The sequence below is a fragment of the Corvus kubaryi genome, unplaced genomic scaffold (genome assembly GCF_017639235.1).
Source record: "Corvus kubaryi isolate FWS band 111438036 unplaced genomic scaffold, C.kubaryi_AGA036_p1.0 37357, whole genome shotgun sequence".
Taxonomy (NCBI): Eukaryota; Metazoa; Chordata; class Aves; order Passeriformes; family Corvidae; genus Corvus; species Corvus kubaryi.
The window spans coordinates 13,152,702-13,165,519 of NW_024581117.1; the positions used below are offsets into that span (position 1 = coordinate 13,152,702).

Consider the following 12,818-nt stretch of genomic DNA (forward strand, 5'->3'; position numbering starts at 1 on the left):
AATTTAACCTTCACAATTCTGTTTTCAGTTGACACAGCTTCCATGTGAAAATTACTCCACAATTTTTACCCATTAGCAGACTGAAAAAGACATTCACTCATGCACTAATAAAACATTTTCTTATTTTTCTACTGCCATTGTAGAAATGGTCCAAGTGAAAATCATAAAGCAATCGATGTTCATGGGTCTCAAAGAGGCTTGGCAGTGAATTGCACATTAATTTATTCCATGCAAATACTATGCACTTTTTTCCCCTTCTTCTTCCTTCTTTTTCTCCTGGAAGAATTTTTACTACTACATATCTAGACAGGAAGCCAAAGAATACACACATTTCCAGGTAAATTGTCAAGCATGCAATACCAAGTACATAAAAAATAGACATGGGCAAACCTCAAAGGACAACTGCTGCAGGAGAAAAGCTTGGTCTTGTCAACTGACACCAAGGCTGGTGGGAACAAGTTTACTCAGGCACACATTTGTGGGACTCTGGGCTTACTGTCTGAGATATTAATGTGCAACCTACATATCCCCATAAATGACTTGGATGCAGCACTTGAAGGTGTACTAAGGAAGTTTGCTGATGATACGGAATTGGGAGCAGCTCTGGACACCCTCCAAGGCAGGGAGGGCTGGGCAATCACCAACCACATGAAGTTTAACAAAGACAAGTCCTGGGCTCTGCAGCTGGGATGGGGCAACCTTGGCTGTGTGTAGAGTCTGGGGAATGAGAGGCTGGAGAGCAGCCCCGTGGAAAGGGACCTGAGGGTCCTGGCCAGTGGGAAGTTGAATGTGAGTCAGCAGGAAGCTACGCCAGGGAATGTTTAGGCTGGATATTAGGAAGAAGTTTTTCACCCAGAGGGTGGTCAGGCACTGGAACAGAGAAGCGGGCACAGCCCCAAGCCTGACAGAGAGTTCAAGAAGTGTTTGGACAATGCTCTCAGGCACACGGTGTGATTCCTGGGGTGTTCTGTGCAGGGCCAGGAGTCGGACTTGATGATCTTCGCGGGTCCCTTCCAGCTGAGGATATTCTATGATTCTATTGTATCATGCTTTAGGAGAGGAAAACCCCTTCACACATTTAAAATTACTGTTTCTGTAGAACTTACAATCTTTCTTTAAAGTCTAGTTTATACAACATTATTGTATTATTGGACATGTCATTGAATTAAATATGACTACGGAATTCAATTACCATCAATGGGATCATGAAATACGTTATTTTCATCTGCAAAACTTCTGGTGCCTGAAATATTTCCATAATCAAATATTGGTCCTTCCAACAGGGTGACGATATCTATTCGATTAATTTTTGTCAATACAGAAGTTAAGGCATCAGCTGAAAAAAAAATAGAACACATCAGAAAAAGGTTCAGCATTGCAGAACTGTGTGATTGTTTTTCTCAGTTACATTCACATCGCATTACTTACAAACTGCGGGCATGTCCCAATGCCTTTGGTTCCAGCAAACCCCAGCACCTGTCTGAGCAGTCATTCAGCTGCCTACTTATTCAAGATATATATCTATTAAGAGTCTACACACTCTCCAAGTATAATTGTATTACAACACAAAAGGCACAAAGAACAAGGTCAGATAGTTCTTGAAGAATGTATTTACTTACTACTGATACAAAATATTCTTTTACTGGAGCATAAAGGGAGTGTAAAAATCCTTCTACCATTCTGTTTTGAGGAACAACAGAATAGGCAGTCATGTAGGTAATAATGCATATAAGGCTATTCAGGCAGTACATCATGAAATCTCGTTTACAATAATCCTGTTGTGAGAACACAGTTAATACTGGAAATTACTTTTACAGTGAAAAAGATCAAAGGAGACTCACATGGTGTGTAGGAGTTTGTGGATTAGAAAAGGGTAGCAACACCACTGACCCCACACAAAAATCAACCCCTCTCCTTCAGTCTGAGCAATTCAAGTGAAATCCACAGATAAACCCAGAAGTATCAGCCCAGAATCATCACTCCTTACAGGAAGAAGTTTAGTCTTTTCCTATGGCCTGCAATACTGTGAGACTACCTAAATTTTCCAGGCAGTCATTTTCCATGTTTCACATTCCTTGCTATTGGAAATTTTCCCTTTTATTTTCTTTACTAGAGTTTAAGTTCACTACTCGTCCCATCAATTATGGATTTGGAGAATGGATCATTTCCTTCTGCATACAGAGCAAATAAATATGACATATTTCCAACACCTGGTAAAAATATAACTGAAACTTCTTTTTTCATTGATGGTTTGTGAAGGACACTTACAATGTTTTCTTCAACTTGGCAACAGATGCAATGAGCTAAAACTCATAAACAACAAAAGTAACTACTTGAACTTACTTGTAGCATTTTTCCCATCTCTGGTAACCCATTTTTTTAATAACATGAAGCTTTGAGCAATAAGAGAATTTGGGTTTTCTACTCGGATTTGATTTATTTCATCCACAGAAAAATTCAGTTCTCTTGCCAGTTCTACAAAGACAAAAAAAGCAAACGAGAAAAGAAAAGAAACCCCAAAACACCAAAGAAAGCACAAATCTCTCAGTCGTCTTGTCAAGCTTAAAAATACTACCTTTCATAGGTCACAGAGACGCCAACCAAACTGCCTGACACAAACTTTACAGATAACAATGAACATGGCATTAAATCCCCATGCTTTAATTTCCTAAGGCATCATTTTGAATTTCCATCCTCCCTGGGAGTGATTATCACACTTATGCTCAGTAAGCCACTTAAGCATGATGAAAAAGCCCTCCCTGGAGACTGCCTCATCAATGCTAATTTATAAACTCTGTTTATTTCCACTGATTGTTATTCCCCTGGGAGCACCCTGTGCAGCTCAGCACTGGTGCTGTCATCACCTGAGCCTGGGCAGAGCTGGCTGCTGCAGCTGTGAGCCCAGGAAGGGCAGCTCTGCCCACCAACATATGGGGCTATGGATGGGTACACAGTTAGAGAACACCTCCAACTCTGACTTGCTGGGGCACTGCTGGGCCCCCTGCAGCCAGGGCTTGGGGGAAACTGCTGTCCAGGATCCGCAGATACTCCAGAGGCAGCCCTGAGCCCGAGCAGGTAGAGCCTCTCAGCTCCTTGGGGGAACATGTTGAGAGGAGAGCCATTTAGCTATTTTCCCTGTGAGTTTCTCTTTGATTTCTTGCAAGATCAAGGAATAATTTCCCATTAGGCATCTTTGCCCAGCAATACATTGCATGTTTTGGGAAGCTGGCCTGGCTGTGAATTTGGGAGAGCCTGATGCAGTCTTGCTGCATCTTTTGGTAAAAGAATACCTAAAAACACAATAGCAGGGAGTGATTTCAATATTAAAGCAGAAAAGCTTACCTGTCCAGCTAAGTCCTAGGTGATCAGCTACAATTGCCATCCTTATATCTGTCCGTTCACATGGACTCTGTGGACCTGTGATTTACAATTTCTCAATTAAAAAGGTTTTGCACAGAAAACCACAATACCGGATAATAGTTTGTTATAAATAATAGCTTTAATTGACTAAGTTGACAGTGCTTATATTGTTTACTAGAATGATTGTGTGACCTAATAACCTACAAAACAAAAATTTTTCACAGCTTTTAGATTTTCACCTGTGTAAAGCCAAAATGTAAAACTACATGATGTCGTGTAATGAAACCAAACATGCTGACAATCTAGCTGTTAGACTGTAGACAAGTTGTTCAATTACTGGTGAAAACCACCAAGGCCAGATATTGCCTATTTTCTCTACTTCGACAGAACAAATTTGCTGTCACAAAAGACATCTTTCAATTTCTGAGTTACATCAATTTCTGAGTTACATGAATGTCTTTGGCATGCTTCACTAGCTTTCTACAGTACAGAATTTGTTTGAAGGAAGAAAAAAGAGAATAAGACGGCACATACAGATGACAATGACAGAATGAAAACTACAGTTAAGTCACTCCACAGGCAATCACAACAGTTCATGCACTAGGATCAACAAGTTGAAAGTTTTACAAACTAGGCTTGATCTCCACGAGGTGAGCCATGAGAGCTCCAGAAACCTGACTGCCTTCATTCTCACCAGTCCTCTTACTCCTCCTCCTCTCACTGTCGGCCTTTTCAATCTTTGATTTTATAGATGCTGCCTCTGTTCTCATGTCTCTAGCAGACTTCGGTGTAATGGAAGGCTGGTAAACTTGAGTAGCTTCTGATAAGGACGTGTTCCTTGATGTACTGTCTTCTTCATCATCAGAGACCTCTGACTGCATCTTTTTCTCTTCATCAGAAAGACGATCCACAAGCTTTAATGTCTCACCACTAATTCCCTTAAAATATTCAATAGAATGTTTACATACCTCCCTAAGCTGATTTTTCTTTACTTTAACTGCTGTCATGGTGACGGAGGTAGATCTTACCTTTACCGGTAATTTAGAAGGAAGTTGTTTTGGTTTTTCTTTCTCTACCTGCTCTTGTTTTGGCAGGGCTGGAGTTCTTCTAGCTAGATTACTCCTATGTGTATTTTTTACAGGAATCCTAGACCTTGCTTCTAGACAGGGAGAAGAATTATTTTGTTTTGCTTTGTCAGGCTTACTAGCCTCTCTCACTTTACTCCCTGTATTGCTTTGGAGATTATTTTGTGAAAAGACTTGTTTTACTGAGCTGGCCTTTACAGGAAGCTTTGATTTTCCTCTAGCCCCTACCAACTCTGTTGACTTTTGCTGCTCTCCATGTGGTTTTTGCTTATCTCTTACTCTTTGTCCTTGTGTTGTCCCTGTACCTTTTCCTGAAGTGCTTTTCGCTTGATTAGCTTTCTGGAGGGAACATTTCGGTTCCAAATGTTCTTTTAGCACTACATTACAGGTAATATCATCTGTAGGGACTGCAGATGAATCCAAATTGTTGTTGTTATTAAAATTATCTTTTGGAAAATCTGTGTTTTCTGTTTGCCTACAGCTCGTCTGGCTAGAAGCTGAACTCGCAATCACTGCTACAGTTTCATTTTCTAATCCCTGACCACTTGGCATCACAGCTTCTATCTTATCTGTCACTTCGCCAGGGCCATCTTTCTTCAGAGTCATGGTGGAAGCAGAAATTCCCATTTTAATTGGTGTGCGCAATTTGGGATCAACTTTGGAAGCGTTTACTGCTGCCGATGATTTCTCCAGTGAGTTACTACCAAGTGTTTGTTCCATGCAATCTCCACTGGCCTGGTTGCCGGGCTTATTTTCAACTGCTGTTGTTTCTACTGGTCTCTCTAGGTTTGTTTCTACAGTGCTGTCCCCTGCCTGTGGCTGTGTGATGGCAGTGACTGTACTTTTATCCCCTTCCCCCTTGTCCCCTGACTTCCCTTCAGAAGTATGCTCACCAATCTGAAAAAATTGGAGTCTTTCTTCAACAAAATCCCTCTTGCTCATGTCAATTGCACCACTGCGAGTCATCTCAAACATCTTCCCCTCATGAAATGGGAAGGGGTTGGGCTCGCTAGTTGGCGTACTCTCATCTGTTGGAGTTCTGGCTGGAGTTGTGTCAGGTGTTGTTGCTTGAGATCTGTCTTCCACTGCCAGACCAAATGCCTTAGCCTCATCATCCCTTGATTTAGTCTCAAACACTTCATCGTCACCTCGGTTATTGGACCACGGGTCAAAATCTAGACTCTTGGTGGCCACAGTTTTGAAAGGTGTTGCAAATTCTTCGTCTACTTTGTAACTGAAATACGAGTCAGGAAATACAGTCCTGTCAGGGTGTCTGCCTTCCAAAGAGAAAAACTGTGCCCCTGACTTCTTATCGCTCTTATCTCCAGCTTTGTCAGAAGATGGACCTTTTGAAGGTGTCTTGTCTTCTTCAGGGCCTACCTTGCCTTCCTCCTCAATGACTTCAAGCTTACTCTGGCTAAAGCAGCGATCAGTCTGCTTTAGAATGCCTTCTGTAGTCCATACGTCCTTTTTGGTTTCAACTGCCGGACCTGCAAGTTTAGAATCACTCTCAGTTAAACCATCATCTTCATCTTGCAAATCATAACCGTCAAGAGAGTCAATCTCTGTCGCATCAGTATCATGGGAGAATTCTGCAGTGGTTGCTATGGAACACTCTGTGACAGACTGGTCATTGTTACTCCCATTTTGCACTACATCATTCTGGGGTGAATCAAGCCCAGCGTCAAACTCATTGGGTTTCCCAGAAGTGGGATGTCCTAACTCTTTCTGTTTCTCAATCTTTTCAGGGGCTTTGGGTTTTGAGGTTTCCTTCTGGTCATCTTCCAGCTCCTTCAGTTTGAACGTGTACTTTTTAAGTGGAACAGGTTGATAGAGGGATTCATCATCACTGGAGTCACTGACATCTGCTCCCGGTGGCACAGGAGATGGTGGCTGTACTCTGATGACAGGCTCAGCCAGTTGGCATTTGTCATGTTCATCTTGCAAGTTCACTTCAGTCATCTCCATTTCACTCTCAGTGGAATAATGAGGCTTCTTTTCTGACTCGCCTTGATCTGCATCCAGTGGTGGAGGAGGAGGGAATTCAATATAGGCAACTCTGTTACCTTTGGGTCTTTTGTTAGAGTCCTTATTTATAAGATTGGGTACCACTTTGTCAATCTGTGGTTCCTCAACCTCTGCCTGTTTCACAGATGTTGACTTAGCCTCTGCTTCCTCCTCTGACTCCTCAGATACCTCGGGTATAGGGCTGGGCTTGCCTGGGATGTAAGCTATTAGGGAGTCAGGTGTTTTAGATGTAAACTCGTAACTCACTTCCTCTGAACTCGGTGTTTCTGGTGTTAAAGGGCTTTTACCAGAGCTGTCTATAAAGGACACTTGTTCTAGCGTGTCATCTTCTGGACTACCTTGTGGAGAAGGAGGTTGTTTTTGCTGTCTAGCTGTGTAAAATGTCCCCCTCGTCTCTTGTACTGTCTTACTCTCCTGACTGACAATTTTTTTAATACTTCCTTGTTGCACCTCTTTCTCATATTGCTTTCCTACCTGAACAAAACTGACATAAACAGGTAAGGTCTTAATTTCTTTTACTCCCTCAGTGCTTACTAGTGGTGCAACTTTATCCAAGTAATCACTGGCACCGGGGTCAACTACATCACTTGAAGGAAATTCCTTTCCTGGGCTACATTCTAAAGAATCTGGTGATTTGCTAGGGGATAGCTCTGCTTCCTCAGCAGGAGGACTTAGACCTACTGAGCTCTGCTGCTTGGTAACTTTTCTGATTTCTGAATGCTTTATTTTTTCATCTTCCACATAATCAATCTGTCTTTCAACTTTCTCCTGAATCACAGCTGATTGGGATACTTTAGCTGAAAGTTCATAGACACCATCAAGCATGGTTCTCTTCTCCTCAACAATCCTGACTGGAATATGGGACACAGCAATTTCTTCTTTCCTTTTGGATATTTTATCAGCCACTTCACCATTACGTTCCCCCTCCCTGACAACAAATTCTCTGTATAAAACCCTTTTTGAGGGAGATTTTACAGTCAGTTCCTTCACTTCTTCTGAATGAATTCCATTTGAGGCCACTTTGTGCTCTGTCACAGTGATAAATTCACTTTTTTGGTCAGTTTTAGATTCAGCATGATCAACGTGGTTTTCTTTTACTGTATCTGGAACCAGCACATGTGAAAGCTTTTCCTTCTGTGTTTTATGGTTAGAAGTTCCAGGACTTTCCCACGTCCTATAGATTTTTTTGTCCCAGTGTCCCTTTGTCATTGCATCTGAGCCATATGCCAGGTCTTTTGCCCGTGGTTCTGAAAAGCATTCTGGCACGACTTTCCTCATCTCAGTTCTTTGTTTTTGTGCATCTGAATCACGAAAGTCTTCGACAGCTTTCCCTTTACCTGGAACAAGGTCTTCCTGTATTTTCACCTCTTCCTGTAAAGCTGTGCTCACATCAATGACCTCTACTTGCTTTGCGTGTTTCTCTCTTGAATAGGACTGATACACTGGTAACTTACTTTCTTGCAATTTTTTTACTGGAATTTTGGACTGACCATCCAGCTTTTTTTCTTCTTGAGTTACGTCCTTACTCCTGGGACTTATACCTTGTTCAAATTTGAGCCTAATGGAACTGAGCTTTGATTGCTTCAGCTGAAATCCAGTTTCAGGTACTCCAGTCTGCTGAGCACTTCCTTTGTGTTCCATAGTTCGTTTAGAGTCCTCTGCAGGTTGCACATATATCCTTTTTTCAGGACTGCTGGGCAAACTGGATGCTTTTCTTTCATCCACCTTGGGAAAGCACTTCCCATCATGTGCATACTGCTTCACCTTACTCCATTCATCCCCGGATGAAGGCAATTCAGAGAGCAGAACTTTCTCAGGGCTGCTGCTGGCAGAGCTCTGGCTAGAATGTATTTCCTTGCCATTTTTTTTATGCTGCTTTTTCTCTGGAGACTGTAGCTCATCATTCAACTTCTCTGTTTTATCCCGAAAAAACTGGGATACTTCAGTCAGTTTTTCTTCTGCCTCTTTAACAGTCCTGTCCACCCTGTCTTCATATATCAACTTTTCTCTACCTCTGTCTAATCTGTCCTCAGTAAAGCGCATCCACATCGCATGTTTGGGACTACTAACATCTCCAGTGTAGTGTAACACTGTCACTTTATCATAATGATCCTCCTTAGACATTTTACCTACACCATTTTCAGATACATCTTTATAGATTTTGGAGAGAATCTCTTTTTTGGGGGCAGTAGCTACTTTTTCTCTGCATCGTTTATCAGTCCCCTGTAACTCTGCACTAAGGGGTAGAGCATGGTCAGTAACTGACTCCTCAGTATCAGAATGAGACACATCTAGCTTTTCTGAAAGAAGCATTTTCTCAGCAAACCTGTAAGACTCCCCTCTTAGTTCTGACAACTCATCATCATGGTATTCTACTGAGTGCTGACTCAAAAGCTTCAGTGTTTTGTAAGAGTCATCAGACATGAGTTGAGCAGAACTAGGGCGACTGTCTTCTTCCTGGGACACAGGAGTGTTAACTCTAGAGGATTCCAGATAAGAAGGAAGTGACTCTTCGGCCGTGAGCTCCTCTTCTTCTTGCTGACCTTGTTCGTCTGAACAAGGAAAAGCATCATGTTTTTCCAACTCTTTTAAGTTAATATCTCCCCGAGGTAAGTCTTTCTGATACACATACATTTCTTTTTCTGGATGCTTTTTTGTTTCTCTAATAATGACTTCAGTAGGTTCAGCCTGATTACCTTGTTCAATATGGACCTCTATTATTCGCTCCAGTTTGGGTTTCATTTTGCTGTCCTTCTCTGCAAGTTGTGGTGAAGTTTCAGCAGACTTGCTAACATCGGACGTTACTGATGATTTATGTTCAAACAGACCTGTCAGTTCTTTGGAAGGGTCACGTCCAGACTGAAAGGCTTTCATTATGTCATGAACAGACATTGTTTCCTCGATTCTTTCAGAGGTACTTTCCGTGCATGGAGGTTTATGATAAACCATCCTAGTTGTTGTAGTGATATGAGTTTCTTCTTTTACTCGGACACCTTTACTAAGGATGCACTTATGGTCATCTTCTTCACTGCTGCTGGCTTTCATTTGAAAAGCTTTAACCTTCTCTTTAATAGACCCAGAAGGTTTTTGCTCCAGCTCCATAAACGTTGGGGTAGGTTTTGAGGCCGGTAGTTCCTCTGCCTTCTGCTCTGGAATATCTTCCGAAGATGGTTCGTAGCTGCGGATGACATGAACTACTTCAGTTCTAGTTTCTGTAATGACGGGAGGGATGGGCACATCATGGAAAAGCGGTTTTGGCCCTGTGCTTTCAGCACTTTGTGGGGCAGAAGGTGTCTTTTCACTTCTCGTTTCAAAGCCACTGTCAGACAAGGGACTTTTATCTTGATCATGTTGAGAAAAGTCATCTGGAGACTCTAAAATAGTGTCTGTTCCAAAAAAGGAGTCTGCAATTTTACATAACTCCTTTTCCGATGTTGAAGGCCTCATGGAGGCTGGAGGCATTTTAAGTTTATGTTCCTGCAAAGCGATGGCTGGTTTTAAAATGCGCTTTTGTCTCTCTTCACCTTCTTTTTTCCCCTCTTCAAACTTGTACTTTATGTTTGTTAATGAACTGCTACCGATATCATTTGCTAAGTAATCAATAACTTTTGACAAGCTATAATCCTTTTCCGACATGGTTTTAGTTTTAATCTGGACCTTCTCTGGAACAGATATAGGAGGGCTTGTCAAAGCTTGCTGTCTCGCTTCATCAATCTCCTCTGTACTGAACTCTACCCAGTCATCCTCAGACAGGTGTCCTTGATCACTTTTGGATACTTTAGCCGACCCTTTACTTTCTAAACACACATCTTTTTTCAGAATCTCACTAACTTTTACTAAGTCCTCTTTTACTTTCTCAACAATTTTAAAGGGCTCTTCATCATCAATTCTACCCTCTTTTGGTATGTCAGGTTGGAACGGTTTTTCCTCTGCGACATCTGTCTGCAATATCGCAGTCATTCTTATCAGATCCTCTTTCATTTCAGCAACATCTTTCAGTATCTCCTGACTGGAGGATAAGGAAGATGGTGTGGACAATTTGAGAGCAGAGGGTGTTAAAAACAAGGATGATTTTATTGGAGATGAAGTTCGAGTAAAGGTAGGCTGTGTGCGTGCCTCTGTAGTCAATGTTTTAATAGGTGACAGTAACGCAGCGGCTGATTTTGTAAGTGAAGACGACTCTGGAAGCTTCTTTAATGCTGGTTCAGACAAAACATTGACTACAGAATATACCGGCACTGTTATTGTTGATGAAGTTACTGATGAGGTAGTTGCAGATATTGACCCAAGGGCTGTGTACAAAGCACCTGCAGGAGGAGTTCTCATTGACTGGAAAGCTGATGGTGCTGAAGACACAAATGACCTGAGTGGAGAAAATGACATTGTTGTAGCTGTTGAAAACACTCTCTCAGCCGTGTCAGCAACTGCGTTAGCAGCACAAGTTGCAGAATGTGCAGCTGCAGTGATCTTGTCTTGAAAAACAGCTGCAGCTTTGGATCCATTTATTAAGTTGGCAGAAGATGGGTATTTCAGAGGTGACACAGACCCATTAAGCAATGGTACGTCTGTGTGCCCAGCTACATGTTTTGCTGGTGACGAGAGAGACGAGGCCATCATGACTTTAGTGGATGAAACAGCATCAACTGCTGACTTAGCAGGTGACACCACTGACTTTAGAGGGGACGATAAAAGTGAAGATGCTGATGTGATGACCGATTTAAGTGGCAAGCTCGAAGAGTACATGTTAATGTTGGATTTGGGGGATGCTGGAGGCGTCATGGTTATGGACGATCTCTCCAAGAGAGATCCTGCTGTCGTCACTGGAGATGTCCGAGAGGGGAATGTGGTAGTGGAGGCCAGCCCTTTGAGACTGGCAGCTTCCGTGACTGCGGGAGCTCTGACGAAAGCGCCTGAAGTAACCTGCATGTTGTAGGGAGGCTGCGAGACCACAGTTTTTATTGGCGAAGAGATTGTCCGAAACGATCTAATTGGAGATGCTACATCACTAACAGATTTAACTGAAGATGTGGTAGAAGCTCCTAACGTGGATTTGATTGGAGAAGTAGAAGAAACAGACCATATTGATTTTAATGGGGAAGCTGTAGGAGTGTTAGAGGAAGAGCTTGATAGGGAAGTGAAGCCTGATTTGGTTTGCCCAGGCACTGTAATTGGAGCTGCTGTCCATGACTGATATGGCCGTGTTGAAAAGAATGGCTTGTATGAGTAAGTAGCAGGTAGGGATCTTGTTGCTCCTGCACTCCGTTCAACTGTTTCTTAAATTGTTAAATTAAAATCAAACATAAAAATCAACAAAAATGGTTGAAAAACAGAGAGACCAGAGAAGAAAATTGGTCAGTAAACGTTGTAATATTACAAAAAGCAAGTACAATTGTTTGCATGAGTTGGGATGAAGGAGGCAAAAGAAGATTTAAAAAAGGAAAGAAAAAAATTAGGAACGAGCCATATACTGGTAACTGGTCCAAACCAAAAAGCAACTTGAAATGAAAGACAGAAAGCACATAGCAACCAAAACTGCAAACAATGGGGAACAGAAAACACACAAAAGGAATCCATAAGGTAAAAATAAAGCCACATCAAAATTTCTTCTCTTACTTCCTATTGACTTTCTGATGTGCTACTTCTGAAATATTCATATCAGCTTTATTTTGCCTGTTTAGGTATGTCTCTGCTTTGTGCAACTATTAGAATTATCCGTTTAATAATTTCTATTGTTGTTCTGTTCAGATTTGAACCTATACAAAAATATAAACTTGCGTAAAATGACATTATGTAGCTCAAATCTTTTTTTAAACCACTTCAGAACTATTTCATGCAGAACCCAAAATTCCTTTAAGTGACAGGCAATTGATGTGCAAACTGTGAAGCAACTGGAATAAATTCAAATCTATATCTTCCATGCACAATTCGGATATGCTTCACACTCACAAAGCCAATAAGAGCAAGAGCTTTTCTGAGTCAATATTTTAAAAAAAAGAAAAAGAAAAAGAAGAAAGAAAGAAAGGAACATATGCATTTTTTTTTCCTCATGCAATATTCCTTTTGTTTGGTAAAAATTAAAGTAAAACTTTTCATGAAATGATTTTAAGAAGCATATGTCATAAACAAAATACGGCAAGTATGATGTATGATAGTCGTGAGCAGGCAAAGCAACTGAATCAGTTTTTATTCATGCACAAATGTCATGTCAGAACGAGCACACAGATTAATACATTTTGTAGGGTGTATTAAGAACAAATACGTAAACCTTACAAAATCATTTCACAAGAGGTCATTAAAAGAAGAGTACACTTTTTCTACAAGATGTAGTGTCTTGGTACCTTTTGA

General features: G+C 41.4%; 1 protein-coding gene across 34 annotated transcripts in view; it reads right to left on the reverse strand.

Annotated features, from left to right (window-relative positions):
- The window catches only part of ANK3 (ankyrin 3), a 345,762-nt gene that overhangs the window by 22,951 nt on the left and 309,993 nt on the right, over window positions 1-12,818 (reverse strand). For 20 of the 34 annotated variants that reach the window (XM_042033324.1, XM_042033319.1, XM_042033328.1 and 17 more), the window contains 4 exons: window positions 9,170-11,746; window positions 3,343-3,417; window positions 2,344-2,475; window positions 1,193-1,336 (listed from right to left, as the gene is read on the reverse strand). In XM_042033324.1, the coding sequence (XP_041889258.1) occupies window positions 1,193-1,336; window positions 2,344-2,475; window positions 3,343-3,417; window positions 9,170-11,746 (2,928 nt within the window). Of the gene's footprint in view, window positions 1-1,192; window positions 1,337-2,343; window positions 2,476-3,342; window positions 3,418-4,054; window positions 11,747-12,818 lie in introns of all 34 variants that reach the window. The other 14 variants (XM_042033341.1, XM_042033342.1, XM_042033340.1 and 11 more) reach the window with 3 other exon arrangements.